Source organism: Phyllostomus discolor, chromosome 2, assembly GCF_004126475.2.
Source record: "Phyllostomus discolor isolate MPI-MPIP mPhyDis1 chromosome 2, mPhyDis1.pri.v3, whole genome shotgun sequence".
Lineage (NCBI taxonomy): Eukaryota > Metazoa > Chordata > Mammalia > Chiroptera > Phyllostomidae > Phyllostomus > Phyllostomus discolor.
The window spans coordinates 2,174,186-2,201,700 of NC_040904.2; the positions used below are offsets into that span (position 1 = coordinate 2,174,186).

Here is a 27,515-nt window from a genome sequence, read left to right on the forward strand (position 1 = left end):
TGCTATGTTTGTTGTACTTGAGTTGTTTAAAAGCTTGTATAGCAGTGGACAGCAAAAAAAATTGAGAGGGAGGAGTACTTAGAAATGAAGTCTCTCTTAGAAGTAACATTCCTCTTGAGAGCGCTCGGAGCTGCCACTCGAACCCCTTCTCCTTGGTGGCTGCGCGTGACCTGCAGGGCCCATCAACCTTGGGTACCCCACTGTCTGCCCCCACCCGGCAGTGTCACTCTGCCCGACACTGTGTGGTCAAGGGTGATCTTATCTCCTATGTACACAGAAAAACAATGACATCAATAATGAAAATGTCCATGTTCAGTACTGCACCAAAATAGTGACATATTTTCACCCCCTTTTAACATTTTTATTTTTGATTTTTCTGGAGGGGAGGGAGAGGGAGACAGACACTGACGTGGTAACACTGACTGGCTGCCCCCCGAAGGCACTCAGACCAGGCATCGGACCTGCAACCGAGGCACATGCCCAGATGGGGAATCGAACTGGCGACCTTTCGGTCAGTGGGACGATGCCAACCCACTGAGCCACACCAGCCGGGTGTTTTCAGCCTTTTTTGTGTCGTGACGTTTTCATAGCTTCAGTGACCTTTTCTCTTTGAGTGTCCCTGTACACACACCATGTCCAAGTGACACTCGAGCCATCACAAACGAGACAGTGGGACACCTGTTAAATGGCCCAAGGCGTTGGCCAGCACTACGCCCGCTGATTTCAAGTGCGCTCTGGTTTCCGCCGACCAGGTGTGCGGACGCACTGTGGTCCCTCCCAGCCCGAGACACGGAACCCGCATCATGGAACCCACGGGGTCCGGGTGCTGTGCTTGCCGTTAGCATCAAAGGAAGGGCTAGAAGTTCCGTTTCTGAAGTCGTAGGTTTACACTGATTCATCTTACATCTTGGTTCCGCCCTCTACTTTTAAAGTAGATTTTATCAACCAACATTTTCCTTTAGATATTTTAACTTTCTATATACTTCACAGGATAGTGGTTTAGCGCACACACACACACACATATACATGCTATATATTTTTATGTACTTTTAATATATATAAAAAAAATAAAAAGTAGGTGCTAAATAATGTCGAGTAAACTCTCCAGAAGCAAAGAGCCAGCTGTGGTTACCGCGAAGGGGCCTCTGGGAGACGGTGCACCTGAACCCCCGCTTACTGGGCGGCAGCGGCTGGCGGGTCAATCTGAGACACCGGGGTCGGCCAACCGCCCAGCCTGCGCAAACCTACTGGGACCAGCGGTGACACTGGGCAGAAAAAGAGGGTGAGAAAGCCGAAGAGTTTTTCTGTCTCATCTGGCTGAAAGCGAAAGGCGTTCTGAATGACTAGCGGAGCCCTGAACAAGGCGGCCGTACGCAGGTAAAACCAGAGACCACGGGCAACGACACGTACACGTGTGGGGTGTGCCGCGCCGGCCCTGCCTGCGACGAATCTCCGCTCACTAAAAAATGGCCGGAGAGGTCAGTGCGGGGTCCTGCGTGCTCCCAGCAGTTCCCCTCCGGGCCGAGCGCGTGGCGGAACGCCACCGAGCAAGCAGCCGGGCCTCCCTCCCGAGCCGGGCAGCCTCACTCCTGCTGGGCGTAGCAGAGCTTGCCATCCTCCCCGAGCCGGACAGTCCCGCTGGCCACCAGCTGCAGGGCTGCGGGGAAGATTCTGTGCTCCGCCAACTTCACCCGCTCAGACAGAGTGGCGACAGTGTCGCCCCGCTCCACCGGGACAGCTTCCTGCAGGACGATCTGTCCGGCGTCCACCTCCTCCTGGAAAAGGGAGCCAAGGTTTGAACGGGACTTTCCGGCCGGCATGACCTACCTCTGAACAGCAGGACCTCTCCGGTAGAGAGACATACTCACAGCCACAAAGTGCACGGTGCACCCCGTCACTGTGACGCCAGCGGCCAGGGCTTGCTCGTGGGCGTTCGAACCCCGAAAAGAAGGGAGCAAGGACGGGTGGATGTTGAGCATTTTCCCTGCGAAGTAAAAGCACGGTGGTCAGAACGGAAACAGCCTCTGGGTCCAGGCAAAGGCACGCACACAGCCCTGCCCAGACACAGGGGCCAGAGGGGCGGGGCTCCTTCAGGGTGGGCAGTTTCCTAGAGACGAGGTCAAGAGAAGCACTGGCTCTCCCCCAGGGAGGCCCTGGGGTGGCAGCTCCAGACACTCGGAGACACAAGAACCGGTCTCCGCAGGGGCTGGAATTAGGCAGGGACGGGGTGTCCAATGTGGGTCCTAAGGCCCTTGAAGAAAACTCGGCCTGTGGCTGGCGCACGCCATTCGGAAGTCCCTGCACGGCGTCTGTGTGCTTGACCTTTCCCCAGGTGGCACGCCCACCGGCCAGGTGCTGGCTCAGTTAGTTCTGGGCCGTACGTCGCCAGAGGCACCGCCTGTTTCATATTACACAACTGCAGTCCCTTGGGGAAACATAAACTCCTGGAGAGAAGAAAACATGTACTGCCCACAGGCACTCACAGAAAACGAAACAGGATGCAGTCAGAACTGTTCTGGAAAGAGGCTCTACCGCCAGGGACTGTGTTTTCTGGCAGCAGTGCCTTCGCCGCCGTCTCCTGGCAACGGCCTGCACTTCCCAGGGAGAGCACGGGCCACCGGGGGTGGGTTGCTCTTGCTTCTGACATGTAAGAAAGTCTCCCGTGGATGTTTACTGGAGGATGAAACACTACCTTTGTAGTCAAGGGAGGCAAACGCGGCCAAAGAAAACCGAGAGAACGCAGGACGATCCGCCGTCGGCGGGCACCTCGGGGCTGAGGCAAGGAAACGGCACCGTGCCCCAGGCCACAGAGTGCGTGTCACCGTAAACACGTCACTCCCTGGGGCTGCTGGGCCAGCCAGCCGCCCGCAGTCCCCTTCACTTGGCTTTTCAATGTGGCGTCCAACACTTTGGCTTACCATTCCACTTTCTGACAAAGGGGCCAGATAAAATCCTCATGAATCCCGCGAGGCAGACCAAGTCCGTGGAGAACTCTTCAAGGACTTGGTCAACTGCAGTGTCAAATTCCACACGACTTTTATATAACTTATGATCGATTACCTGGAATAGAAAGAGAAGCATGATCTTTTTCAGTGAATTACCAGAAAATGATTTAAAACTTGACCTTTATGCAGACCACGCATGACTTCCTCCTGAACACGCACACGCACACCCGATGTCAAGAGTCAGGGGGCAGACAGGATGCAGCGGAGAGGCAGGCCCAGCACCCAGCCCGGACCCAGAGCCCCTCAGGACAGGCGCCCCCGCCCCAGGGACCGTGGGGGCAGGAGACAGCCTCAGCTCAGCCTGCAGGAGAGACCCGCCCCACGCACGTCACTCACTCTGGTGGGGATGCCCGCTCTCTCGGCTCTGTCTAGGCCGGCCACGGCAGCTCTGTTGGAGACGACGACCACGACGCGGGCGGCGCTGCCTGGCTCCCGGGTGCCGTGGATGAGCGCCTGGAGGTTGGACCCTGCAGGAGAGGGGACACAAGGGAGCGCACACTCCTTACAGAGACAGAGGTGCCATTTAGACACTGCAGTTCAGGGCTCTAGTTGTCCCAGCCTGCTGCTCCGTGCCAACAGGAAGGGGGCTACGGTGGGTGGCCAGGAGGGGAGGAAGCACGGGGAAATATCTGTGCACTTCATGTAGCGGGAAATACTCTCAGACGGGGGGGGGGGGGGGGCAGGCTTGTGGGGGGGGGGGTCTTCATGAACTGACCACGGCCTGGGGAAACCAGTAACCCCTCCTGCTGCATCTTCGTTATAGATGCTTCCCGAATATGCCGGATGGACCAGCCTGTGCACCCGCCTCTGAAGTCGGGGCGGGACTCGCCCCCGCTTCAGGCCCACTGCACAAAGCCCTCGTCTGGACTGGGGGTTCACTGTACTTGTGCCACGGCACCCAGAGTCAGGCCTCCCATCCTGTCCGAAACATCCCTACCACTCCTCGACACTTTTCCCCCTAACTCAGAATCCATGAGATTTATGGATGCTACATATTTCTCTGGATATTTTGCTCTAAGAAAGAACTATCAGCCCTGGCTGGTGTGACTCAGTGGATTGGGTGCGGGCTGCAAACCAAAGGGTTGCTGGTTCGATTCTAGGTCAGGGTATGTAGCCCAGGGACCTGGGTTGTGGGCCAGGTCCCCAGTGTGGGGGTGTGAGAGGCAATCACACATTGATGTTGCTTTCCTTCTTTCTCCCTTCCTTCTCCTCCCTGTAAAAGTGAATAAATAATGTAAAAAAAAAGAAAAAAAGAAAAAAAGAAAGAACAATCTTTTAGCCCTGGCTGGTGTGGCTCAGTGGATTAAGTGCTGGCCTGTGAACCAAAGGGTTGCCGGTTCGATTCCTAGTCTGGGCACGTGCCTGGGTTGCAGGCCAAGTACCTACCTACTTAGGGGCGCACAATAGACAAACACACATTGATGTGTCTCTCCCTCTCCTTCTTCCCTTCCCCTCTCTCTAGAAATAAATAAAATCTTCAAAACAATCATTCAGTATAATGAGCATTTAAGATACGAGGACAATATGCTCTCGTGTCAATTTACATAAAAGGATGTGACTATTTTTACATAATTAACGAAACGTTATGTTTTTCACGAGGAAACAGTAAATGGTGCAATGTCCGTCTGATCCCTTATAAACGCCTGACGGCGAACCAAGGCAAGCGGCTGCTTCGCCTCTGCCAGCAACGCTAATGCGGGATGAAATGAGAAAAGGAACAGCCCCTCAAGGCCCTCGCTGTAAGTCCTCTGCTTACCAGCGGCGTGGGCCTGAGTATACCGAAGTCTTAAAATGGACCTGAAAAGCAGTTACACTTCTGGGGATGTATCTTACAGAGATGACCAGATGTGCACTCAATGTGAATCACGAGAACATTCACAGCAACGCTACTAAAAATAGTGGGGGAAAAATCATGCTAAATCCACCTAAGAGAATATGACACTCTTTTTACTTTACTACTCTATCCACAGGAATTACACATAAATTACATATCCTTTTCATTATTAACAATTAAAAAAACCCTCTACTATTGTAAGACTTTTAACTGCAAAAGAAGCCGCATTCTCCAGTCTCTGTGTTTTTCCCTAGTTTCTCTTCTTGCAGCCGCGTCCCCGACACCCTCCCCGTGCCTGCCGGGAAGCATGTCAAATGCATGGGAACAGTGGACCATGCGTGGGAACAGTGGGCCATCCGAGGACGCCCGAGGGTGCAGGAAGACAACCCCCTCAGGGCCCGCCCCACCCAGCCAAGTGTGCTCAGATCTGCAGCAGGGGGTCTGTGTGTGGGGGGCAGGGGGCTCGGTGGGGGGAGGACGGAAAGAGCATTTCTCCAGCGCTGCGGGAAAGGGGAAGCCGCATCTCACCTGTTCCCGAGATTAAGACAGCCACTCGGGCCTGCTTCGGTCGGACGGAGGAGGGGCTGTCCGCCAGGCCGTTCTTCAGCGCTGCCCTGTCCGCGCGAATGGCGTCCATCAGGTGCCTGATCCTCACACGGGGACAGCCTTCGTTTCAGACGCACCCAGTAAAAGAGTAAGGGACCATCGTGCATGAACAGTGACGGCAGAAAGGAGAGTACTTTATGAAACTTTGGGATACTGTATTTTATTCTGAAAACAAGATATGCAAGGACTAAAACAATAGGCCTGTATTACGTAACACTCCTCACTCATAGGAGCTTCCTTGAGGCGAACATACTACCGGCCTAGCTAAAAGCCACAGGGCATGAGCGTGGCCAGGCCTGCAGTGGATACACTGCCGCCTGCCACGGGCCCGCCCCTACCCCCCGAATCTGCCACCTGCCACGGTGGTGTGAACTCCTGGCCTCACCGGTAGGCATGCGGCCACGGAAGGCCACTGAAATATTTGATACAGGACGTTGAGAAAGAGAGCACGGCTCCTTATTGCAACATGAGCTGAGGGATGTGGGCTCAAGACACTTTTCCGGTGTTTGGAGGGCGTGCTTGAGCATGTCACCTACGCGATGAAGGGATGAAGGGCAGACGCGACAAAACCAGTGAGCCCGACACCCCGTCAGCCAATCCCGAGTGGGTGGGCTCTCTGCCCCTGGGCCAGTATCTAGTGCTTCCAGCCGAGTCCCCGGGCGGCTAATGAGCACACGGCACTCGTCAGGGTGCTGCTCACCGCTCCTCGATCTGAGCCGGACCACAGAGCAGAGCCTGCGACAAGACTTCAGGGGAGTGGCCCAGGGAACCGCAGTGAAGATCCAGAAGCTCGGGACAGGGCAGCCAACACGAGTGAGCTCTTCAACGGGTCGTCACGGTGGGCACCTGGGGCCCCCCTGCCCTGGGACCCCCAAGGAGCCATGCAGACGGTGCCCCGCGCTGCCCCCGTCTGCGGGCCCTGCAGTGGGCACTTACTCCCGAGCTCTCACCCCTGGTCTAGGCTCACCCTGGGGTGCGGCGAGGAGCTGCGGGTGTCCATGGTGTGGCCGCTGACCTGCTACGGCTGTGCCACAGCAATGGCCGGACAAAAGGTGCACAGCCAGCGTGGACGGCAGCACAGTTACAGTGAGGGTGACGTAAGGAAGGGCAATCAAGCAAGCAGCCATTACCTTCAGGGCAGGCCACCACCGTGCCAATCACCCAGGCTTCCTCCTGGCGCAGCCGAACGTCACTCAGAACCAGCCCCACCTGGTGCGCTGATACCACGAGGGCAACGCCAACCCCGCAGTTAAATGTCCGGGCCATCTCTTCCTCAGAGAGGTGTCCTTGCTGCTGTAGCCACGAGAAGACGGCGGGGATCCTCCAGGAGCGGGCATCTGCAAACGGGCAGCGTTGTCCGATTCACCTGCCGTCTCGCACCACGGAGAAAGGCGTGCGCGCACAGACGGCGCTGCCGCCTCACACAGGATGGGACCACAGATGGCCCCGCAAACGCGGGCGCCTCGGACTCCGAGAACACTCCTGTGCCACACGTGGCCGGCATTCGCAAGTGAGTGGGGGTTTGTGCCGCATTCACTACCTAGATTCTTAGAGATCCCTAACGGATTACGTGAGCTAACAGCCGAATTCCAGTAGATGCTGGCACACTACCCTTCGTGAATGGTTACTTGGGTCTTAGTGATGACCAGAATGCACCGTGAGTGCGATGCCAGACTAGGTGGCTTATACGCAGACTGAAAGGAAATGCATCCACTGTTAAAGGAAAGCCATGTTATAAAAGGTTTAAAATCAAATACCCTATCCCTCTACATTTATTTTTTAAAGATTTCATTTATTTATTTTTAGAAATCTCATTTACTTTTTTAAAGATTTTATTTATTCATTTTTAGAGAGGGGGGAAGACAAGGAGAGAAATATCAATGTGTGGTTGCCTCTCACATGTCCCCTACTGGGGACCTGGCTCGCAACCCAGGCATGTGCCCTGACTGGGAGTCAATCTGACGACCCTTTGGTTCATAGCCCGCACTCAATCCACTGAGCTACACCAGCCAGGGCTCATTTATTTATTTAAAAAAATTTAGGCTTACATCTGTTTTAAGAATATATTCTCTAGTATCATGAATAATACAACAAAAATGTCTTCAGAATCTATAATTATGGGATTCGACTTACAAAAACCATACTGAATTAAATGATTTCATCATGATGCTCCTCAGAAAAGGAAGCTATTGTGAACTTAGCTTTTTATTACGCGATGAGGTTGACTCTCCAGCCTCCTTAGTGGTGTATCTGCAGGGTAATGAGTTTTCAATGCTCTAGGAGCTGACACCGTTTCTAGGAGGTACCACGACTCCTCTCCCTACCAGATTTAGTTCCACTTCTACTAGCGGGGAAATGTCCACTTTCAAAGTTGAGCTCAGCCCTGGCTGGTGTGGCTCAGCGGACTGAGCACTGGCCTGCAGACCAAAGGGTTGCCAGTTCGACTCCCAGCCAGGGTACATGCCTGGGTTGTGGGCCCAGTCCCCAGTGGTGGCGTGTGAGAGGCAACCACACATTGATGCTTCTCTCTCCCCTTCACCTCTCTAAAAACAGATAAATAAAATCTTTAAAACAAAACAAAAATTGAGCTCAACAGGCTTAGCTATTATAATGTTCACTTTTCTATCAACAGTCAAAAGTCAACAGCAACCTAAAACCAAACCGTGGTGGGTCCATAAAAGATGGAATCCTCTTAATCAAAAATGACACTATGACAGGTAGATACTGATGACACAGTGAATGGCAGGGTAAGGGGCAGATTACCCAACTGTGACACTTTCACAAGTATTTCCAAGGAACTTATTTATAAAGAGTCAGATAAGCTAAGAGCCTAGTTTCTACAAACGAGCAAGTCAGTCATGAATAAGCCAAGTGGTAGCTTTAATACTGACAATTCCTCAGATCTGTTGTCAAAGTACAACTCCTGAGAGAAACCGCAGACGCAGGTACAAGGGCTCCTTCCCACCGGGACACAGACACTGTGCAACTCAGAACCCAGTGGCTTTTAGGGACATGGCTCGACTGACTCGGAGTGCCCTGACGTGGCAAGCTCTACAGAGAGGTTTGTATTAACCTCCTTCAACCAGCCAGCTTCCCGAGCAGCCCTCCCCAGGCACTGCCTCTGTGTCCCTGCACCCATCACACCCCCAATCATCTGTGTGCGGGGGACTTCGCACCCTCACCAGGCTGCTTTTTGGGCCAACTCTGAAACACGTGGCCGGTTTCTGGTCCCCCCTGTGCTGCACCTGACAGTGCTGACCAGCGTCCTGTTCGAGTCCTTGCCGGCAGCTGGGGACACTTGGCTGTCAGTACAGGCTCACTCCACTTCTGACTGTTCCTCTTCAGTGATTCTACCTCCACTACGGCGGGTAGAACACCGGGAACAATCGTTGGGTCCCCTCTACTCTCTTGGCGTTGGCTGTGACTACCTGCCAGCGAGCACCCAACTCACTTTTAACCTCGACTTCGGCTCAGACTGCCCGCAAGCACACGCGGAGACCAACGCTGGACTCCGCTGCCTGCTGCGAACCCGCACTCCCCGCTGTAGGGTGCTGCCGTCTGCTCGCCTGCTTACCAGAAACCTGGGGCTGCTTCTCCTTCGGAGCACGGAATGATTCTCAGGTCCGCCTCCCTCCCCACGTCTCCGCTCGGCTCTTCTCCGCCTCCTACCCAGGACTATTTAGGAGCCGCCTCTGCCCTTTCCGGCACGTTCCCAGTTCCAACTTGACAGACTCGAGATCCCCACCCCCCTGGGAGGGATCTTACAGCGCTTCACCTTATGTGAGTCCAGTGTATCAGAGGATTTTGTGCCTTGTAGACAAGGCTAACAGGGCAAAAAAAGGTAGAGAGAGGTCCGCCCTATTCTTTCCCCAGGAAACCCCAATGGTAAGAACCTTCTCGGCGTGAGCACACGTGCACTAACTTCCCGCAGAGCCCCCCCAAGGGGTTTTAGGGAGCTCACCTAAATCGACCCCGAGTCCCTGCGGGAGGACCCGGGGGATGTTTTCCAGCAACCCCCCACCAGTGATGTGGGCAAGGGCCTTGACGTGTCCCGAGCGCAAGATGGGCAGCAGCGACCGGCTGTAGATCCTGGTGGGGGTCAGGAGCAAGTCGCCTGCACATTGGACAGAGGAGACGAAGACTCAGCCTGCGCATGCACAACTGAAGCAGGCACGGTCAGCAAGACTGAATCGGAACGCGCGTGACCCCGCACAGACCCAGCCGCCCTGCAGCAGCGTCGAAGCAGGACCACAGGGCCGTGGTGCGTACCCCACTCTGGTGAGAGGCTAACCCCCAGGCGGCTGCGGAGACACCGCCCAGCAGGAGGCTGAACGAAAGCGTGCTCACCTAAGGTCTGGCTGCCGCAGCCGTCGGGCGCGGGGGAGGAGTACTGAAGGGAAGACTTCGCCACGACTTTCCTCACGAGGCTAAAGCCGTTGCTGTGGAGACCGGATGAAGCTACCCCGATAACGACGTCCCCTTCTTCGATGCTCTCCAGGCGGGGGAGCTGCTGGTCCCGCTCCATGGCGCCGACGGCAAAACCGGCCAGGTCGTATTCCCCGGGAGGGTACATGTCCGGCATTTCTGCTGTCTCTCCCCCTGGCAGGACGTCGGACGAGAACAAAGAAACCCTGATGTTTGCACACCCATCTGAGAGGCGCACAATTAACCCCAGCCACAGTGGACCGCTACCTTGGTCAGCGTACTTTCACAAGGTGGACGTAACACATGTATGTAAGCAACGTCTCCATAAACCTTGGGCCCGTTTTATTCTATGTCCTCCCGAGGGAAAATAAACTGCAGATTTACAGCGCCCAGACCCTGCCCGCCTCTGCTGCGGGGTCCGTGAGGAGCAGCTGACCCGCCCTGTCTGTGCGCGAGGCCGCTGAGAAAGACGGGGCCGGGAGTGGGGCCAGGGCCTGGGGAGACGGAGGAGGCCCGGTGGGCAGCAGGCGGTGAGCCCGGGGGACACCCCCAAGGAGGGGTTTCGGGACGCCAGGGTCTGAGTTCCCTTCGGGCAGTGTCATCTGTGTTTTACGGGCCTCCTCTTGCGACCGACAGCCTCTCTCATCAGCTGTGCCGGTCACACTCACACAGGGCCACAGGCACACAGAGGAGGGCACGGGGTTACTGCGGGCGGCCGTACCGAGGAGCGCACAGCCAGCTTGCACGCACGCTTTGGCGATTCCAGCCACGACAGCTTCCGCGGTGCCGAGGTCGAGTCTCCCACAGGAAAAGTAATCGAGGAAGAAGAGGGGCTCCGCGCCTTGCGCCAGGATGTCGTTTACACACATAGCAACCAAGTCCTGGCCGACGGTGTCGTGTTTGTTGCACTGCTGGGCAATCTGGAGAACAACAGGAACACCCACAAAGGGTTAAGGTCCAGATTTTATACCTTGTCGATTTAGCAGCGGAGGCTAATAAGTATTACCAAGTTGCAGCCAGCTGCTCAGAACCCCTGAAGACAAAAGAACACTAACTCTGATAAGCTAGCTACTCAGTCCAAATGTAGCCCCTTTTATCCCCTAAAACAACCCTGCCATCCAGATATACCATATTTGCTGTATATAATGCACATTTCCCCCTGCAAACTTTTGAGGGAAAAATAAGGATGAGCATTATACATGCATAGTACTAATTTCGTATTCATATAAATGTTTTTGATTCTTTTATTTATGCTTATGTGTTAAAAGTGTAACTCTAGAAAGCAGTAACAATATCCGTATTCAAAATAATACCCTGGAATATGGTAATTGGTTTTGTTTCTAAATATAAATAAATGAAAATGGAATTAAAAAATTAAAATAATTTTTTTTCCCTGGCTGGCGTAGCTCAGTGGATTGAGCGTGGGCTGCGAACCAAAGTGTCGCAGGTTCAACTCCCAGTCAGGGTACATGCCTGGGTTGCAGGCCATGACCCCCTGCAACTGCACATTGATGTGTCTCTCTCTCTCTCCCCCTCCCTCCCTTCCCTCTCTAAAAATAAATAAATAAAATCTTAATTTTTTTTCACAATCCTTAAAAATTTTTTTTCTTTCCTGAAAGCTTGGGCCAAAATGTGAGTGCACATTATACATGGCAAAAATACGGTAGTCTCAACAATACTGTGTCATTAGGAACATGTGGCTATTTTAATCATAGTATATGGTTATTTGGTATAGTTTTCTTTAGTGCTTGTACGTCAAAAGGGGAAAAGACGAACTGGACATACAGCCAACCCTCTCCGTCTTCCACAAGAGGCCTTTGCTCACAAAGATGTCCGGTTACCTTCAGTTTCGTTCCAACGCCATCCGTTCCACAGGCCAGCAGGGGATCCCGGAAACGGGCTGCCTTCAGATCACAAAGACCGGCGAAACCTCCAAGGTCAACATCACAGCCTGTGGGAGAGGAAATGAATTACTCGAAGCACTTCCCCAGATCCGGTAAACACGAGCACGCAGAGCCCTCCTTCACGATGCCCTTCGTGGGGTGGAAGAGAGGGCCACACACTCACAGCACTGCTCGAGAAAAGTGATCAAGTATCAAAGGGGCAGATGTCGCCTTTCGAGTCTAACATCATAAATAAGAAATGCTCTTCTCAATAATAGAGACAAGAAGCAAAACCGTGGGTCTGCCTGGCTTACTGGGTAAGGCTTACAGAGCCTGGCAGTAATGTGGAACACCTTCCGCTGTGAACTACAAAGCCCAAATCGGCCCACAGCGTCTGTCCAAGGTAATGAACTAGCAAAGGGCAGCATCTGACTTACCTGGTCTGGAGGTGGCTTTGGCTAAAGGTTTAATTTTCTTGACCAGCATATTTCCAGCTTCAATATCTACCCCAGAGTCCTTGTAAGTCAGGCCCCTAAAGAATGAAGAAAACAGAACTAAACCTAGGACATTACCTAAATGTCAAAGAAAAGTATTTTACTCTTAAAATAGTATTTAAAGCGGAAGACACCCCTAGTGATTTTCATAGCCCTCAATGTGCAGGGCCCCCTCCACAGACACTGAAGACCCTGGAAACGCACAAGTTGATGGGCGGTATCATCACTATGGGGGATGACGTCTCTAACCCAACTCTTCCGTAACACGTAAGTGCTTCTCACAAGTAGCTGAGTATACTGACATTTTGCCATAACCTTTTTCTGTTCAATTTTGGAATGGGAAGGAAAGGAGTGTTGAAACTAAGTCAAAAAGGTAAAAATTAGGATTCTAGGAACTCTACAAAAAAAAATCCCTAAATAATGAAACCGAGCTTACTGTAACAATAGAGCAGTTTAAGTTTCCTGATAGCTAAAGACAGCCAAGAAAGAAGGTAAAAAAGAAAGAAAGAAAGAAAGAAAGAAAGAAAGAAAGAAAAACAGAATCATGTGTGGCACCTTATCTCCCACACAGGGCAAGCGTGGCGGGTGGCATGCTTAGAGCTTGAGTGCGTGGGCAGCACTGTGCGGGGGGCAGCGCCGTGTGGGGGGCAGCGCTGTGTGGGGGGCAGTGGTGCCGCAGAGACGGGAGCTCTGGCCTCGTGCGATGCGGTAACATATGAAGAAGCCTGTTAAGTTTTATTAAAAACACGGTACTAGGCTACAAATATACTTGGTTCTACCAGTTTAAAACACTTTCACCTGTATTTCACAGAACTCAGACTACTAAGATTGTGGTCGCTTGAAATAGATCATTTCAATGAAATCTGGTCACTTTAAAATAAAAAAATAAAATTTTAGCATGCTCTTATTAAAAAAAAAAAAAAAAAGCCAGTATTTAAACTTTGAAAACTTGCCTATTGGTAGCAGTACAGCTTGAATTAAGTTGCTAACCATTTCCTATTTTGTCCTAAATCTTATTCATTTCTCACAGGGGAACTCAACGAAGAAGAGCAACTGCCACACAGCTGAGAAAGCAGAGCACTCACACTTGCAGTGAAAAGTTTATTGATTTCTACGAAGGAATGGTTCTACATGTCAACAGATGAGTCAACAGGGTGAAAACCCACTTTGGTGACGGGAACACACGCGGTGACAAAGACCATGGCCAAGTGCACAGAATCTTCAGACCAAGCTGAAAAGTGGGTGACCGGTATTTTCACCTTGAACTCTTTGACAAAGCCAGGAATTGCAAGTTAACGTAATGTTTAAATACACAGTACCTCAAGGAATGAAAACCCTTTCCCCGGTTTCGCTGACAACACACAAGCGATTGCATACATTTAAAGTGTACAATGTGAAACAAATCCTTAGTGTCACTATGATTTTACTAAACTTTTCAAACAGAAGGAGCTACCGTGAAGTGTTTTCCATTTCATTTAAAATGTTATTCTAAGTCGTTTTGAGTCAAACTAAACGCAAATGGAAACCGGATCAGTCCCACAGGGTGGGCAAGGACTGACCTGCCGCAGGGCCACGGGACGCCGAGGGGCTGGGCGCGCCAGCACGAAGCTGCGCTACCGTCGCCACGGCGAGGGATTTACCTGGGCTGCTGCTGGAGGAACGCTATGGCTCTGTGGCCTATGTCCTTCCTGTAAACTGCGCCCTCGAACTTGATAGCAGCCAGTCCTTTCCTGGCTTCTTCAAGGGCCAAGACGAGGTTTTCCCGGATGGCAGTCACCGCAAGGACTCTCCCTCCGTTTGTCACCACCTTGCGGTCCTTTAGGGCGGTGCCTGCATGGAACACCTCCAGCCCCAAATTGTGGGCCTCAGCAAACCCTGCAAGATGGCGCACTGGACTTAGTATTTACAATTGCAATATTGTACACTGGTCAGGTGGTTGGTAATTTCCTGAAGCTTTTTTTTTTAAAAACAGAATCTTTATTTCACTTTAATGAACCTTCACAAGAATCCTACCAGGGAGGATTTAATGCAATGTAGTAGTAAACAAGCACTATGTCCTAAGGACCGTCTGTTCTACTCTAGGGTGATAATGCAATTCCCCAAACCCTGTGCTTCTGTAAATTTCACACAGGAACTATTGTTTCAATGAGGGAAAAAAACTAAGCCCTGAAAAGTTTGAGATTTAAAAGTAGAAAGTTATTTTATCCAAGTTAAAAACAGAACAAAACAAAAAAAAGTATGAAAAAAGGGCACGACACCTAACCATCAATGAACAACCCTGGGTTTGAGCCCGCCTGTCACCTAAGAGTGAAGGAGTTTCTTCTATCACGGCCACCCGGGCAGTGGTGCTTTCTTCTTTCTTTTTTAAATAACCAACAGAGTCATTCAATGCATAACGTATTCTTAACCTTTCCCCCAATAACACAGTTGTAAAATTTTAAAACAAATTTAGGTTAGGTTTTAGATGCAGTCTTAATAACCCTAGCTTCATTTTCTTTTGAATTATTTTAAAAGCTCTCATATAGTTTATGCTTAAAATACTACTGGCTGCACTTTGTAGATTCTAAAATGACGAACACAGACAGTTTATACAAAGATATCTCTTAATTTTTAAAAAGAAAACTATTCTTAACCCCCTCCCCTGTTTGTCCTTTACTGTCGCCATTTCTCTTTCAGCATCGTATCTGGTAATCTGCGAACCCACGCCTCCCCGAAGTGTGTTTGTAGTATAGGAGCATTCAGTCCTAGCTCCCCAAATTCCTGCTGGCACTGATAATACCCAACACTGCTCCGTCAGAAATGACCATTATACCTGCACCTTAATCTCAGGGAACTCACCCATACAAAGGATCTTCATTCTATCCCTTTCCCTTTTAGGCTCATGTAAAAAAAAGCAGTTGTTTCCTAACTGCCCAGCTACCATGCGTGGGGTCCACAGAGCAATGGGCTTCTTGTCGGGGTGAGGCAGGAAGTGGGGTGTTTGAGTCCAGCACACGCAGAGGCTCTGGGGGGGCCCGGCCTGCCAGGGTCACAGGGGCCTGCCTTTGGGCTGTGGCGCTGGGACTTATTTGGCATTTTAAAACACTGTTCTATTTAACACCGTTTAACTAGCTGCCTCACTTTCTGTAAAGAGAAGTAGAAGAGAAGGCCACACTTTCGAAAGTGTTTGAATTCTGCTGTCCAGGTGACCTGGGGTGCACTGCAGACTTGGGGGTGCACTTGAGATGAAACATCTGAACTGTGTCTCACGGATGCAGTTCACACTAATGTTCTCCTGACTCTCAGCCAGGCCCACGCCAGTCTTTCTTGTCCAAAAATGGAAACGGATGGCAGTTCTTTTTTTTTTTTAAAAGACTGATCCGAGGGCATGCTTATTGGTTTTAGAGGCAGAGAAAGGGAGAGAGAGAGAAAATGAGAGCACCATCGATGTGAGAGAGCAACACGGATCAGCTACTTCTTGTATAGACCCCAGCTAGGCGACCAAACCCGCAATCTAGGCATGTGCCCCGACTGGGCATCGAACCAGCGACCCTTTGGTTTACGGGACGATGCTCCAACCCACTGAGCCACACTGGCCAGGGCAGGATGGCAGTTCTTTGCTTACAGCAATTTTGGATACCTGAACACTCATATCCAACAAGCAAGATGATTATGTGCAGAACCCCTGAAAGATTTTTGATGGCCTCGCAGACTTAGGGTGAGCAGAGCACAGCAAATTAAACACACACACACACACACACGCACACGCAAAACACAAACAAACAAGGAAAAGAAGAGCAGAGCAGTATCAGACAGAGGCACTGGTCGCTTGTCACACTCACATCAACCTTTCGTCCCCAGCAGTCACCTGTTATCTCCACGCCCTTGGTGTAGTCTCCTGGGTAACCCTGACTCGCCATGACAACAGTCAGGGCTGCACGGTTTTCAAGCCAAACAGGCGGCGATTGGCAGAGCAGGCCGTCCAGGGCAGACTGAATCACTTCGTAAAGATCGCTTTTCAGAAGTGGGAGGATTACCTGGAAAGACATAACCAGCACGGCAGTTGAGAGGAATTTTAGATCTTAGATATTTTATTCACTGAGGCACCAGTGAAACCGGCATGTACAGTGGACCCAGGAGCAACGTGGGAGCTGGGGTCCCAACCCCTGCACAGTCAAAAACCGCATGTGACTTATGACTCCCCCAAAACTTAACTACAGTTGTCCCTCACCATCCGCAGGACACTGGTTCCAGCGGGCTGCAGATTCCAAAATCTGTAGATGCTCAAGTCCCTTACGCAAAACAGCAGAGATCAATGTAACCAGTCAGTCTTCATCCCCGGATTCCCTACCACAGACCGAAAAACACTGTTTTCGATCTGAAGTAGGTTGAATCTACAGATTCAAAACCCAGGAATAAAAAGGGCCGATGGTATCTTTATTTTTAAAAATCTGCACATAAGTGGACCCACACAGTTCAAATCCATGTTGCTCTGGGTCAACTGTGTTTTTCAAACATAATTATTTCAAAGCTCATAAACCCTGAGACTGAAACAACACACATCTTGCTCTGGCTGCTGTAGCTCAGTGGATTGAGTGTGGGCTGTGAACCAGAAGGTTACTGGTTTGATACCCAGTCAGGGCCCACGCCTGGGTTGCAGGCCAGGTCCCCAGTAGGGGGTGTGCAAGAGGCAACTGCACATTGAGGTTTCTCTCCCTCTTTTTCCTTCTCTTCCCGTCTAAAAATAAATAAGATCTTAAAAACAAAACAACAAACAAACAAGCAAAAGCACCAACACACACCTTCTTCAAAGCAATGCTTTAATTTTCTTCAATCATTACTCACTTGGCATTCCGGATCACCGAAACGGCAATTAAACTCCAGAACCTTTGGGCCGTCCTTGGTCAGCATTATACCAGCATAGAGGACACCTTCATTTAAAAGGAAAAAATACATGGTGAAGACACTGTATTTTTAAGAAAGATTTGACTTACTTATTTTCAGAGAGAGGGGAAGGGAGGGAGGAGGAGAGGGAGAGAAACAGCCATCAGTTGGCTGCCTCTCGCACGCCCTCAGCCAGGGACCTGGCCCGAAACCCAGGCCTGTGCCCTGACCGGGAATTGGGCCTGAGACCGTTCCATTTGCGGGCCAGCGCTCAGTGCACTGAGCCACACCGGCCAGGGCGCGCTCACATCGTATTGTGACTGGAAATCAGAACGCAGAGCTCTGACATTCACGGAGGCGTGGGACACCGGTAACAAACGGCAGTGCAGTGGCCGACCACTAGGTGGTGAACAAGAGAGAAAACGGGGAAGTCTGTCGAAGCAGTGAAGCGGCTCCGTGCGCAGCGCCTGAGAGCGTCACTGTGCTCACCTGTGTACGGCACACTCTCCTGCCGCATGCCGTCCACTGTCCTCTGGAGAATGGAGTTTTTAATTTTTAGCAACAAATCCTTAGAAACCTGGGAACAGAGATACGTGAATGTAATTGGTATTTTCAAAAATCACCTTCTAAGCGGTACAAGGGACAATGAAAAAAGGCGAGGAAAACTACCATTTATTTACTACCTGAGAAGGGGTAGCCACTTTAAATTCATAAACTTTCAAAATCCCTGCACTGCCCCTTTATCAAGTAGCTATCTAGGGTTTTCTTATAAAATAGGAAAGATGGCCGACCGGAGAGTTAAAACTGACCCTAAACAGAGAAGCACCCAAGCTCCCCGAGAAGACCCCAGCCGCCCCGGGACGCACCTGAGGCACCGGACAGTAGGCGCCCATGCCCCCCATGTTGGGGCCGCGGTCCCCCTCCAGCAGGCGCTTATGGTCCTGGGCGGGGGGCATGGCGGCCACGCTCAGCCCGTCGGTGAAGCACAGACACTGCGGAGAGAGAGGGCGGTCCATCACCGCGGACACCAGAGAGCGCGAGCGGTGATTAACAAGGGGAACATGCACCCTAACTCTTCTTCGAGGGGAAGTTTTCTTTTTTTAAAGTAAAGTGAGTTAAAATATAAAAAACCCTAAGCTATCTACATCAAGAACAGGCTAGGCAAAAAATCCAACTACCTTCCAAGTCAAGTATTTCAACCTTCCCCCCTTTGAATAGTGTTTGATACAAGTCCTTCACCGGGACACCGGGGATGATTAAAAAGGGATGCATTCGTTTTTCGCTCGCACGCCCAACACTACACGTGTGTACACGTCCCGTGGTAACTGTGGGGTCTGTGCTGTCAGCCGAGACCACCAGGGGGGACCGGGTGTCCTGGGCGCGGCAGCCAGGTGCCACAGCTCTGTGCGCGTCACGAAGGGAGTCTGGGAGTCGAACACACTTACAGACACCTCCTCTCCCTCGAGAAGCTCTTCAATGATGACGGTTTCTCCGGCTGCTCCAAAGGTTTTATCCTTATCGTAGATTAAAAAATAAAAAACGTAAATTGTAAGCTTTTATATGCAACTCGCTGTCATTTCCTACCACCTGCACTGGGAGCCAACACACCAGCACCGACCCCCCCCTCCCTTCCCGAGAGCCGCAGAGAAACAGGTGGACGCGTCCTGTTTTGGAAGGGGCAGCGGCACAGGGCTAGCGCGGGTACGGACGGGAGGGAGTGAGGGAGAGACGTTTTCTCCAGCCCCCTTTGGTTCTCCCTTCTGAGGATAACGATCCGTTCGCCTACGATCACACTGCAGAATGTCTGTGAAAGCAGATTCCTGCGGGAGGGGAACCCGCAGCAACCAAGATGAACCCTGCTTCGCCCTCTGAGATGCGGGTGCAAAGGGCAGGGACTTTGGTCCTCACGGACGACTGAGAAGTCATCTGTACGCTCGACAGACTGAGGATCTCCCGCCTTTCGGGAGCAGGAAACCCAAGATGCTAGAGCGTGCTTCCCAAGAACAGAGTCACCGTGTAGCCGCCCGTGTTGGTCTGCCCCAACTCTTTTACGGGGACAGGTCATAATGCAAAGTACCATGAAAGCAACTTACCTTTGTTTGTGGGACACGGCTTACTCACCTCGAAGAACACTGTGGGAACTTAAGAGCTGAGAGTTACAGGCGTCACCCCGTGTGACCAGAAAACCGCGCTTTCCCGGACACCAACCTGCATGATCTGCCGGACCGCGCTGCAGGCCTCCTCTCGGCTCGAGGCGACGGTCACCCCTTTCCCCGCGGCCAGGCCGCTGGCCTTCACCACCAGGGCCGGGAAGTCCGCACTGCGAAGAGAATCATCTTCAGTGGGCAACCGACCCGTGCAGTTTAAGAACTCGAGATGCTCTGGGACTGCGGAAGGGTGTGCCGCAGCAGCGGGACAGGAGCAGAAAGGAAACTGCTCGTCACGCCAACACCACTCTGAAGTGCTTCCCCCCGGGATTCCCCCTTCGCATTCCGCTCTCGCTGTGATCACACAGCACATGGGCTCTCTTTTCTTTCAATTATTATGCGATCATGCCGGCAACCTCTTTGGAAGACTACAGCTGCTGGACAGCGGGCGGGCAAGGAATCACCCTTCAGGTGCAAAGTAGTGAATCACGCTGCGGGAGATGAGACGCGCTTGCAGTCTCCGCCGGAGCGAGGTTCCGCCGCCCGAGGCCACGGCTGTGTGAGACGGGGGGCGGGGGGGCGCACCATCACTGCGCCTGACGAGGCGGCAAAACCTTCCCCGAGGACTCGGGGCGCAAGGAGGAGGAACACATTAAACTCCAAGTCACTGGAGAAGCTAGCAGTGAGGCGCCCTGCGAAGTGAAAATGACGACCCATCTCAAGAAACTCAAGGGATCCGACCGTCAAAGACAGGGCGTTTCAGCGAATCCCCTCGGGCTCCCTCCGAAGGCCAGAGAATTGCTGCTGACTGCACCCCAAGAGAACTGGGGATGGGGGGAAGACGTGACTGACTGTCAGGAACAAAGAGGCGTCATCCCCCGGTTTAGAGACTTTTTATTCTTTTCTCCAAACCCCCTTCTATTCTTACAAGCAGTTCTTTTGTAATGTGGTGTTTAGAATGAAACTGAAAACTGACCCCTCCCTCTCTCTGCCACCTCTGGGGAGGTGAATGCCCGTGCCCACCCACTGCTGCTTGCATTCATCGTGCTGACCTCAGTGACCACAGCACAGCGCCTTTCACGCCACCTGCTCTTCCTAAGACAGGACAGGTGTGCACGGGGTGGCCACCTTTCCTGTGACTGCTTCCCCCCCGGACTACAGCTTCCAGTGGGAGATGGAAGATTCCCGGAAGCTCAACTGCGGACAAATGACCTTTCCTCAACTGGAAGCTCCTTCCAAACCTGCAGGTCTGGACCAAGAGAGCAATACCAGGATGGAGCCTGGATGACCGATTAGGTGCGTGTAAAGGCTCGCTCCAAGGGGGGCGTCACTGACGAGGAAGCCTTCTAAGAGTAAAGGAAAATCTTGTCCAAAGATCCCAGTAAGGTTCTACTGTTCACTAGCAGTTACTCAAGTTATTCATGTAGAAGTGCGTACAATGGAACACTGCTCTTTTTGATTTTATTTGTACTTTTTGGCCTGCGATGAGTTTTAAATGGACACTCTTTGTACCAGCTTCATTAAAATAAACAAAATATTTGTAAAAATCATACTAATGTTTCATTTTATTTTTAATTGTATAGAAAGAAAAAGAAAATGGCTAAACCAAGATTTTCTTGAATAACACTGCAATTATTGGTTATGCATAGTACAAACAAAATTTTTTCAGTTCCAAAATGTGGCTGTGTAAGGACAACAGAGACACGGACACACAGACCATCGCTCCAAGTACGTGTGACCTGCTGGTAACATGTGCTGTTGAGTAGGACTGGAGATCTGGAAGGGCAGTAAGTAAGTAACAGAGTCCTTGCTAAGCCACGGTATCTGGCTACTAGGAAATAACATTCAGTGTTTAAGAAACTCTGTAGGGCCCTGGCTGGTGTGGCTCAGTGGACTGGGTGCCAGCCTTCGAACCAAAGGGTCACCAGTTCGATTCCCAGTCAGGGCACATGCCTGGGCTGTGGGCCAGGTTGGGCCCCCAGTAGGGGGCACATGAGAGGCAACTACACTGATGTTTCTCTCCCTCTCTTTCTCCTTCCCTCCCCTTCTCTCTAAAAATAAATAAAAATGAAATTTAAAAACAAAAAGAAAAAAAGAAACTCTATAGGATTTAGAGCAAATAAAGAATGACTGCCCTAGCTGGTCTGGCTCAGTGGGTTGGGCATTGTCCTGCAGACTGAAAGGTCACCAGTTCGATTCCCAGTCAGGGCACATGTCTGGGCTGCAAGCCAGGCCCCTGGCTGTAGGCAATCAAGTGGCAACTGATCGATGTTTCTCTTCCTTTCTTTCTCTCTCCCTCCCCCTCACTCTAAAAGTAAATAAAATCTAAATTAAAAAAAAAGAAAGAAAGAAAGAAAAAGAAAAAAAAGAAAGACTGAAACTGACTCTACTAAACGGTAAACACACGGAGTCGCAGGGAGAGGGGCCCACAGAAAGGGCAGAGCCGCGAGCCTGCAATGCTCACGGACAAGGACGCCTAATTTCAAGACCGGGCGTCGAGCGGGGGTGGCAGAGACTGCTGAGTGATGTTTCCTCACTCGGGCTTCTTATTTGCTTAAAAAACAAATCAATATCCTTTATTTTTGTAAGTTGCCACCACGCATAGGTACGTCGACTGGCTGTGAAAAGGGTGTGTGAGTGCAAAACCAATGTATCTTCTCCCCTAGAAACTATTCAGTAATAAATATTTAAAAAAATTCATCTTGCCGTGGCTGGTAGGTCAGTTGGTTAGAGCATCACTGTGATACTCCAAGGTGGCGGGTTCGATCCCCAGGCACTGGTAAGAATCAACCAATAATGCATCAATAAGAGGAACAACAGATCAATGTTTCTCCAGCCCCACCCTCACCACCTAAAATCTGCAAGGCCACAAGACTGTACCACACGTGCCCAGAATCCCACTTCACTTTGATGTTGGAGGACTGACAGCTGATATAGAGTGAGTTTCTTTGCCCCACAGCCACCTTATAGTGAACTGGAGACGTAACAGTGACCGGTACACCGAACCACCGCAACGAGCGGCTGCCCCTCGCAGCCAGCCTCCACCTACCTCCTGATGAAGTCGCAGGCCAATTCGGGCTTGGTGAAAGCGCCCCATCGTGCAGTTGGGATTTTGTGCCGGTCCATAAACTCTTTGGCAAACCTCTTGCTGGACTCTAACAGGGCTGCTTCTGCCGTGGGGCCAAAGCAGCGCAATCCTGAGGACGTCAGGTTCCCGACGATTCCTGCGGAGGGAGACAAGCAGCCTCGGGTGAGCCAGGAGCCCCGCGTGCCCTCGCAGCGGGGAGAATCAGGACCAGACCACATCTGCGCAGGGATACAGCAGATGGCTGTTGTTCTGATCTTCACGTCGTCTACAGGATACGAACGAAGATGCTACCAACACGTGATGCAAATCAGCAGGAGTTTCTCGTTATATTCAAATGTATGAATCACTGAATAGACACCACAATAAAAACATATAAAATGTTCCCATGGGTATAAATTTGATTTCTCTTTCATCGTATTTCTGGTGCTTGAGGAAAAATAAATCTAAAATACATATATCTCAAGAGGGTGAAAGGACTTTTTCCCAATACAATGTTATATTAGAAATATTTTTTAAATGATTATTACATTTGTTTAAGTGTACACTGTTATTTTTTAAGGATTTTATTTATTTATTTTTACAGAGAGTGGGAGAAAGAGAGGGAGAGAAACTTTAGTGTGTGGCTGCCTTTCGTGCACCCCCAGCTGGGGACCTGGCCTGCAACCCAGGCATGTGCCCCAACTGGGAATTGAACCTGCCACCCTTTGGTTCACAGCCCGCGCTCAATCCACTGAGCTACACCAGCCAGGGCTACATTAGAAATCTTCATCTCTAAAATGAATTGGATCAGATGACTCCCCCCCCAGCCCCAAACTCCTTTTGCCCTGGACATACTGTAACAACAGACAGAAACAAACGTACCAGCAGCCAGAGGTGCCTCTGGTCCAACAACTACAAATTCAATGTCCTCATCTTTGCAGAACTTGGCCAGGGCACTGTGGTCGCTGATGGAGATGTCTGTGAATAGAAAAGAGAAACAAATACACCCCCTTTCAAAAACGTTCTTTTATGCCTGCTCCTGTAAACCCTTCACCCTTTCCCCCAAATCATTCTCTGTTAACTCGGTATCACACTGAAAATGAGGTGCTATACTTTCTTATGCCCATGAACTTGGCTTCCTTTCCCTGGTACTGATGAGTTTCACGGGGCAGTCAGAGCAGAGAGCATTAGGGTAACCCACAAAGCTCAGCTCTCCGCCATCGCCGAGCCAGTTGGATGAAAACACCAGGAAGCTCCCCAAACAGCTGTAAAGCACCTTTGCGCCCACGGGGCTCATGTCACGAGCACTGACTGTATAGTAAACAAACGGGCACCACACAATACACCCAGAAACTGGTCTTTTAATGCCATTCATTCAGGACTGACCGAGAACCACTATGTGCTAGAGACTGCTCTAGTCACCGGGTTAAGAGGTTAACACAAACAGGGTCTTTACGCTTAGGATGCTTATACTCCGCTGTGGGAGTGTTGGGTAATAAATGCGGGAAAAAACAACCCGTTGTGAGCAAGTCAGTCAACTCTGATACGAGCTGAACAGGGAATCCCTTTCTGGTCGAGTCAGGAAGGGCGCCCTGGTGAAGAGGCGCTCAAGCTAAGAACTAAAGGACTTTCAGACCTCGCTCTCTTCATCAGCCAGGGCAGCTTCCTGGAGGGGGCTCTAGGCAGTAGGGCCAACCACAACGAAGCGTGCGCTCTTCTCCAGGCGCGAGGGCAGGGCCAGGACGGAGGCCCACGCGCCCTGGGCCGGCAGCTGCGAACCCGAGTGGGCCGAGCAGAGCCGACTGCTGCTGCACTGCAGACAGTGGCGAGAGGGCGAGGACACACCTCGCCCGTGCCTGCGAGTGGCAGCAGCGTCATGACAATCCCGGATGTTCACGGGCTGGCCTGCACGACACCAATTGCTTCTAGATGGAATGTGACAGTTCTTCAGCAAGCGGCTACCACATCTCACCCCTAACTAAGAAGATCCTAGGAGAGCAGATACTATTTTTCATGTTATTTTCGTAAAAAGTTTTTTTTTTACTCATTAATTTTTAGGGGGAGAGAGAGAGGGAAGGAGGGAGGAAGGAACACCAGTTTGTTGTTCCACTCATTTATATACTCATTGTTTCTTTTTTTTTTTTTAAAGATTGTATTTATTTATTTTTAGAGAGGGAAGGGAGGGAGAAAGAGAGAGAGAGAGAGAAACATCAGGGTGTGGTTGCCTCTCACGTGGCCCCCACTGGGGACGTGGCCTGCAACCCAGGCACGCGCCCCGACTGGGAATTGAACCTGCGATGCCTTGGTTGGCAGCCCGCGCTCAATCCACTGAGCCACGCCAGCCGGGGCCATTGTTTGATTCTTATACGTGCCCTGACCAGGGACCAAACCCGCAACCTTGGTGTATCAGGACAACATCCAAACCAACTAAGCTCCTTGGCTAGGGCGTCATCTTATTTTCTTATTATTCTTATTTTTTTGTCCCGTATATGCAATTATCTTCCCAGTTTGCAGCTTGCTGGGTCATCTTCTCTCCACACAGACCACGCCACATAGGTACCTGGCAGGGTGCACGGTGCAAAAAAAGAAAACCAAAACCAAACAAACAAAAAAACACAACAGGTCGAGTTCCTTGCCCTCACACAGCTTACATTCAAGAGGTTATGCCACAGGGAAGAAACGAAGACAGAAGACACACAACAGAGAAGTTAAACTCCAGGAAAGACTTCTTTGAGACGGGTAGCATGAAGCTGTGAGACCTGAGTGATGAGCAGCCGGGCAGGCTGGGGGCGGGAACGCCAAGCCCAAGGCAGCTCTGTGCGGGAAGCTGGCGGGACCGACTGCACGGACAGAGCAGTGGAAAGGAAGCAAAGGCTATGAAAGATCAGGCTGGAAGGCAGGCAGGGGCCAGGTCACAAGCAGCTTTGTGAGCAACATTGGGGAGTGTGAGTTTTACTCTAAGTACTCTGGGAAGCCACTGAAGAGGTTAATGTAACCTAAGAACTGATCTTTTTTTTTTTTTTTAACCACTTGAAGAGATAAAGCTTGAAACCTATTGTGGGGTTAGAATGGCCAACACTGACATTTGATAGAAACGCTCAACTTTCCATGTCTAAAAATATACATTAAAAGGCTTTTAGCTTGGGCTGGGTAGCTCAGTTGGTGAAAGCATTGTCCCGATACACCAAGGTTGCAGGTTCCATTCCCAGTCAGGGAACATACAAGAATTAACCAACGAATGCACAAATGAGTGTGAAGCAGGAGCCAGCACAGGAAGAACTCTGAGACAGCAATACTGTCACTGGCCAGCATCTAGCACCCTGGTTGACAGGAAACGCCTTTTACTGATTAGGTAGAATAAATAGTAGACCAAGGCAGGGAGGAGACAAGTCTCGCATGCCAACTCAGCTGTCCTAAGCCTGTTCTGATAATACTGCCAGGTGTTTCAGTATCACAAGAAACACTGTATTAACAAGAAAGAAAGAAAGTCCTTGAAATTCTACGTAACATTTCCACTATCTGGGAAAGAAAGCCTTGAAACTGTGCTTTCATCCCAAGGCCTGAATGTGGGAGAGGGTCCCGGGACCCAAAGAAAGAGCCCATAAATAACTTTGGTTAATTGCCTACCTCTGGTCACTATTTTAGGAGGGAGTCCCTGATGCTCACAGAAAGAGCCCATAAATAACTTTGGAAAGTGCCTGAATGTTAATTAACTGTCAGGTATTTGTTTTACAAGATGACCAAATGGGGTCTGGAGCAAGATAAGAATTTGGATAGTCACATTCCCCCAGGAAAGCTGGCACCACATTTACCTATTAATCAATATGTAACTTTTCCTCTCCTATCCCACCAACTATGTAAGTCCTGAGAACAAAGGACTCACTCTCTCTCTCTCTCCCCGGGGCTCTCAGCTCTCGGGCCACAGGGCCTCTGGCCTCAGGCTGCCCAGGGGCTTGCCACCTTAGTCTCCAGCCTCTCTTGCTTTTCTCACCCTGCTTTACTCTGAAACTTTCCCTTTCACCCCCCGCTCTACCCAGTCCTGTTCTCTTCCATGGAAGCGACCACTAATACACTGATTACACACGACTAGATTTGCTGATATGCAATTCTTTACATGCGTCAGCAAGAAGAACCAAGTGGAACAACAAATCGATGTTTCTCCCTCTCTGCTGCCCCCCTAAAATCAATAAATTAAAAAAAATCCCTTTAACCTATATTAGGCCTTTGTGACTTTTTAAATGGATGTGTTTTATAAGGTTCAAAATAATTTAAGCTAAGGAAATGCTACACTTTGAACAGCAGTATGCCTTAAATTTGTAATACATGGAAAGTATTCAAATTACAACCTGAGTTTTCAGGTTACGAAAAGTATTCAAATCTGCACAGCCATCGACCTCATGGACAACAGATGTTGAGAGTCTGTCATTTCTCATCATTAACTGTCAGTCCCCACTTGAAAACATGATTACCAGCATTTGAAATCTTTTTGGAGCAGGCAGTTCCTGCATTTCCCGGCGCAACCAACACCTCTTTGACATGAGTAGACTGCGCCAGTTTCCAGGCCAGCGTGTGCTCTCTCCCTCCATTGCCAATCACAAGTACGCGGGCGGCCATGCTGCCTGCAGACAGGAGTCCAGAGGAAAATGGGAACTGCAGAAAGAAAACCACAGGTAATGGTTCAGAACGCACATACTTCAGAAACCACAATTTCTAAATATCATGGGTGCTACCGATTCACTAGTACAAAATTACTATTCATCTTGAACAATAAAATAATTAAGAAAATTTACGATTCACAATTTGAGAAATACAACTGTATTCCTAAGGAATAGGGAGGATTTTTAAAATGGGGCAGACTGGAGTCGAGAGCTAAGGAGTGAAATGACGACTTAACTTCTTGATTTAAGAAAACATATATGAATAATAACCCTTCTTTGGGCTTCACTTTGACAAGACACAATAACCACCAAGCCTCAGTTAAACATGAATCCTGATGTTTTAAATCGAGACCAGAATTTAAAACACCTGTTTTGAAACCTTGAAGCCTCACAGATTGTGAGGCCCACAGGCTGTCACAACCCCTGAACTCTGCCACCCCCGCAGCGCAAAAGCAGCCAGCGACGAGACCCAAGTAAACCAGCATAACTGTGTCCAGTAAAAACTTAAAACAGGCCGTGGCTGCAGGTGGCAG

At 50.6% G+C, this 27,515-nt stretch overlaps 1 protein-coding gene across 1 annotated transcript; it reads right to left on the minus strand.

Annotated features, from left to right (window-relative positions):
* Positions 1–293: 293 nt before the first annotated feature.
* Positions 294–27,123, minus strand: GART (phosphoribosylglycinamide formyltransferase, phosphoribosylglycinamide synthetase, phosphoribosylaminoimidazole synthetase). Its single transcript, XM_028503939.2, has 21 exons — positions 26,794–27,123; positions 23,207–23,302; positions 22,307–22,481; positions 19,319–19,430; positions 18,556–18,624; positions 17,977–18,102; positions 17,600–17,687; positions 17,072–17,157; positions 16,095–16,263; positions 13,888–14,122; positions 12,191–12,285; positions 11,712–11,821; positions 10,592–10,790; positions 9,793–10,044; positions 9,407–9,559; positions 6,576–6,782; positions 5,368–5,505; positions 3,342–3,472; positions 2,919–3,060; positions 1,869–1,984; positions 294–1,775 (listed from the first exon to the last, which is right to left on the minus strand). Exons 1-21 carry the CDS (start codon positions 26,936–26,938, stop codon positions 1,584–1,586), a joined length of 3,036 nt encoding a protein of 1,011 aa, XP_028359740.1. The 5' UTR covers positions 26,939–27,123; the 3' UTR covers positions 294–1,583.
* Positions 27,124–27,515: the final 392 nt, after the last annotated feature.

Bases quoted from the DNA above. Each gene is read 5' to 3' on its own strand.
- GART (XM_028503939.2), bottom strand. From the start codon at position 26,938: ATGGCCGCCCGCGTACTTGTGATTGGCAATGGAGGGAGAGAGCACACG. The intron at 23,303-26,793 runs GTAATCATGTTT...TTCTATTCACAG, and splicing joins CAAAAAGATTTCAAATGCTG to ACATCTCCATCAGCGACCAC. The intron at 16,264-17,071 runs GTGAGTAATGAT...ATGTCTTTCCAG, and splicing joins TCGGTGATCCGGAATGCCAA to GTAATCCTCCCACTTCTGAA.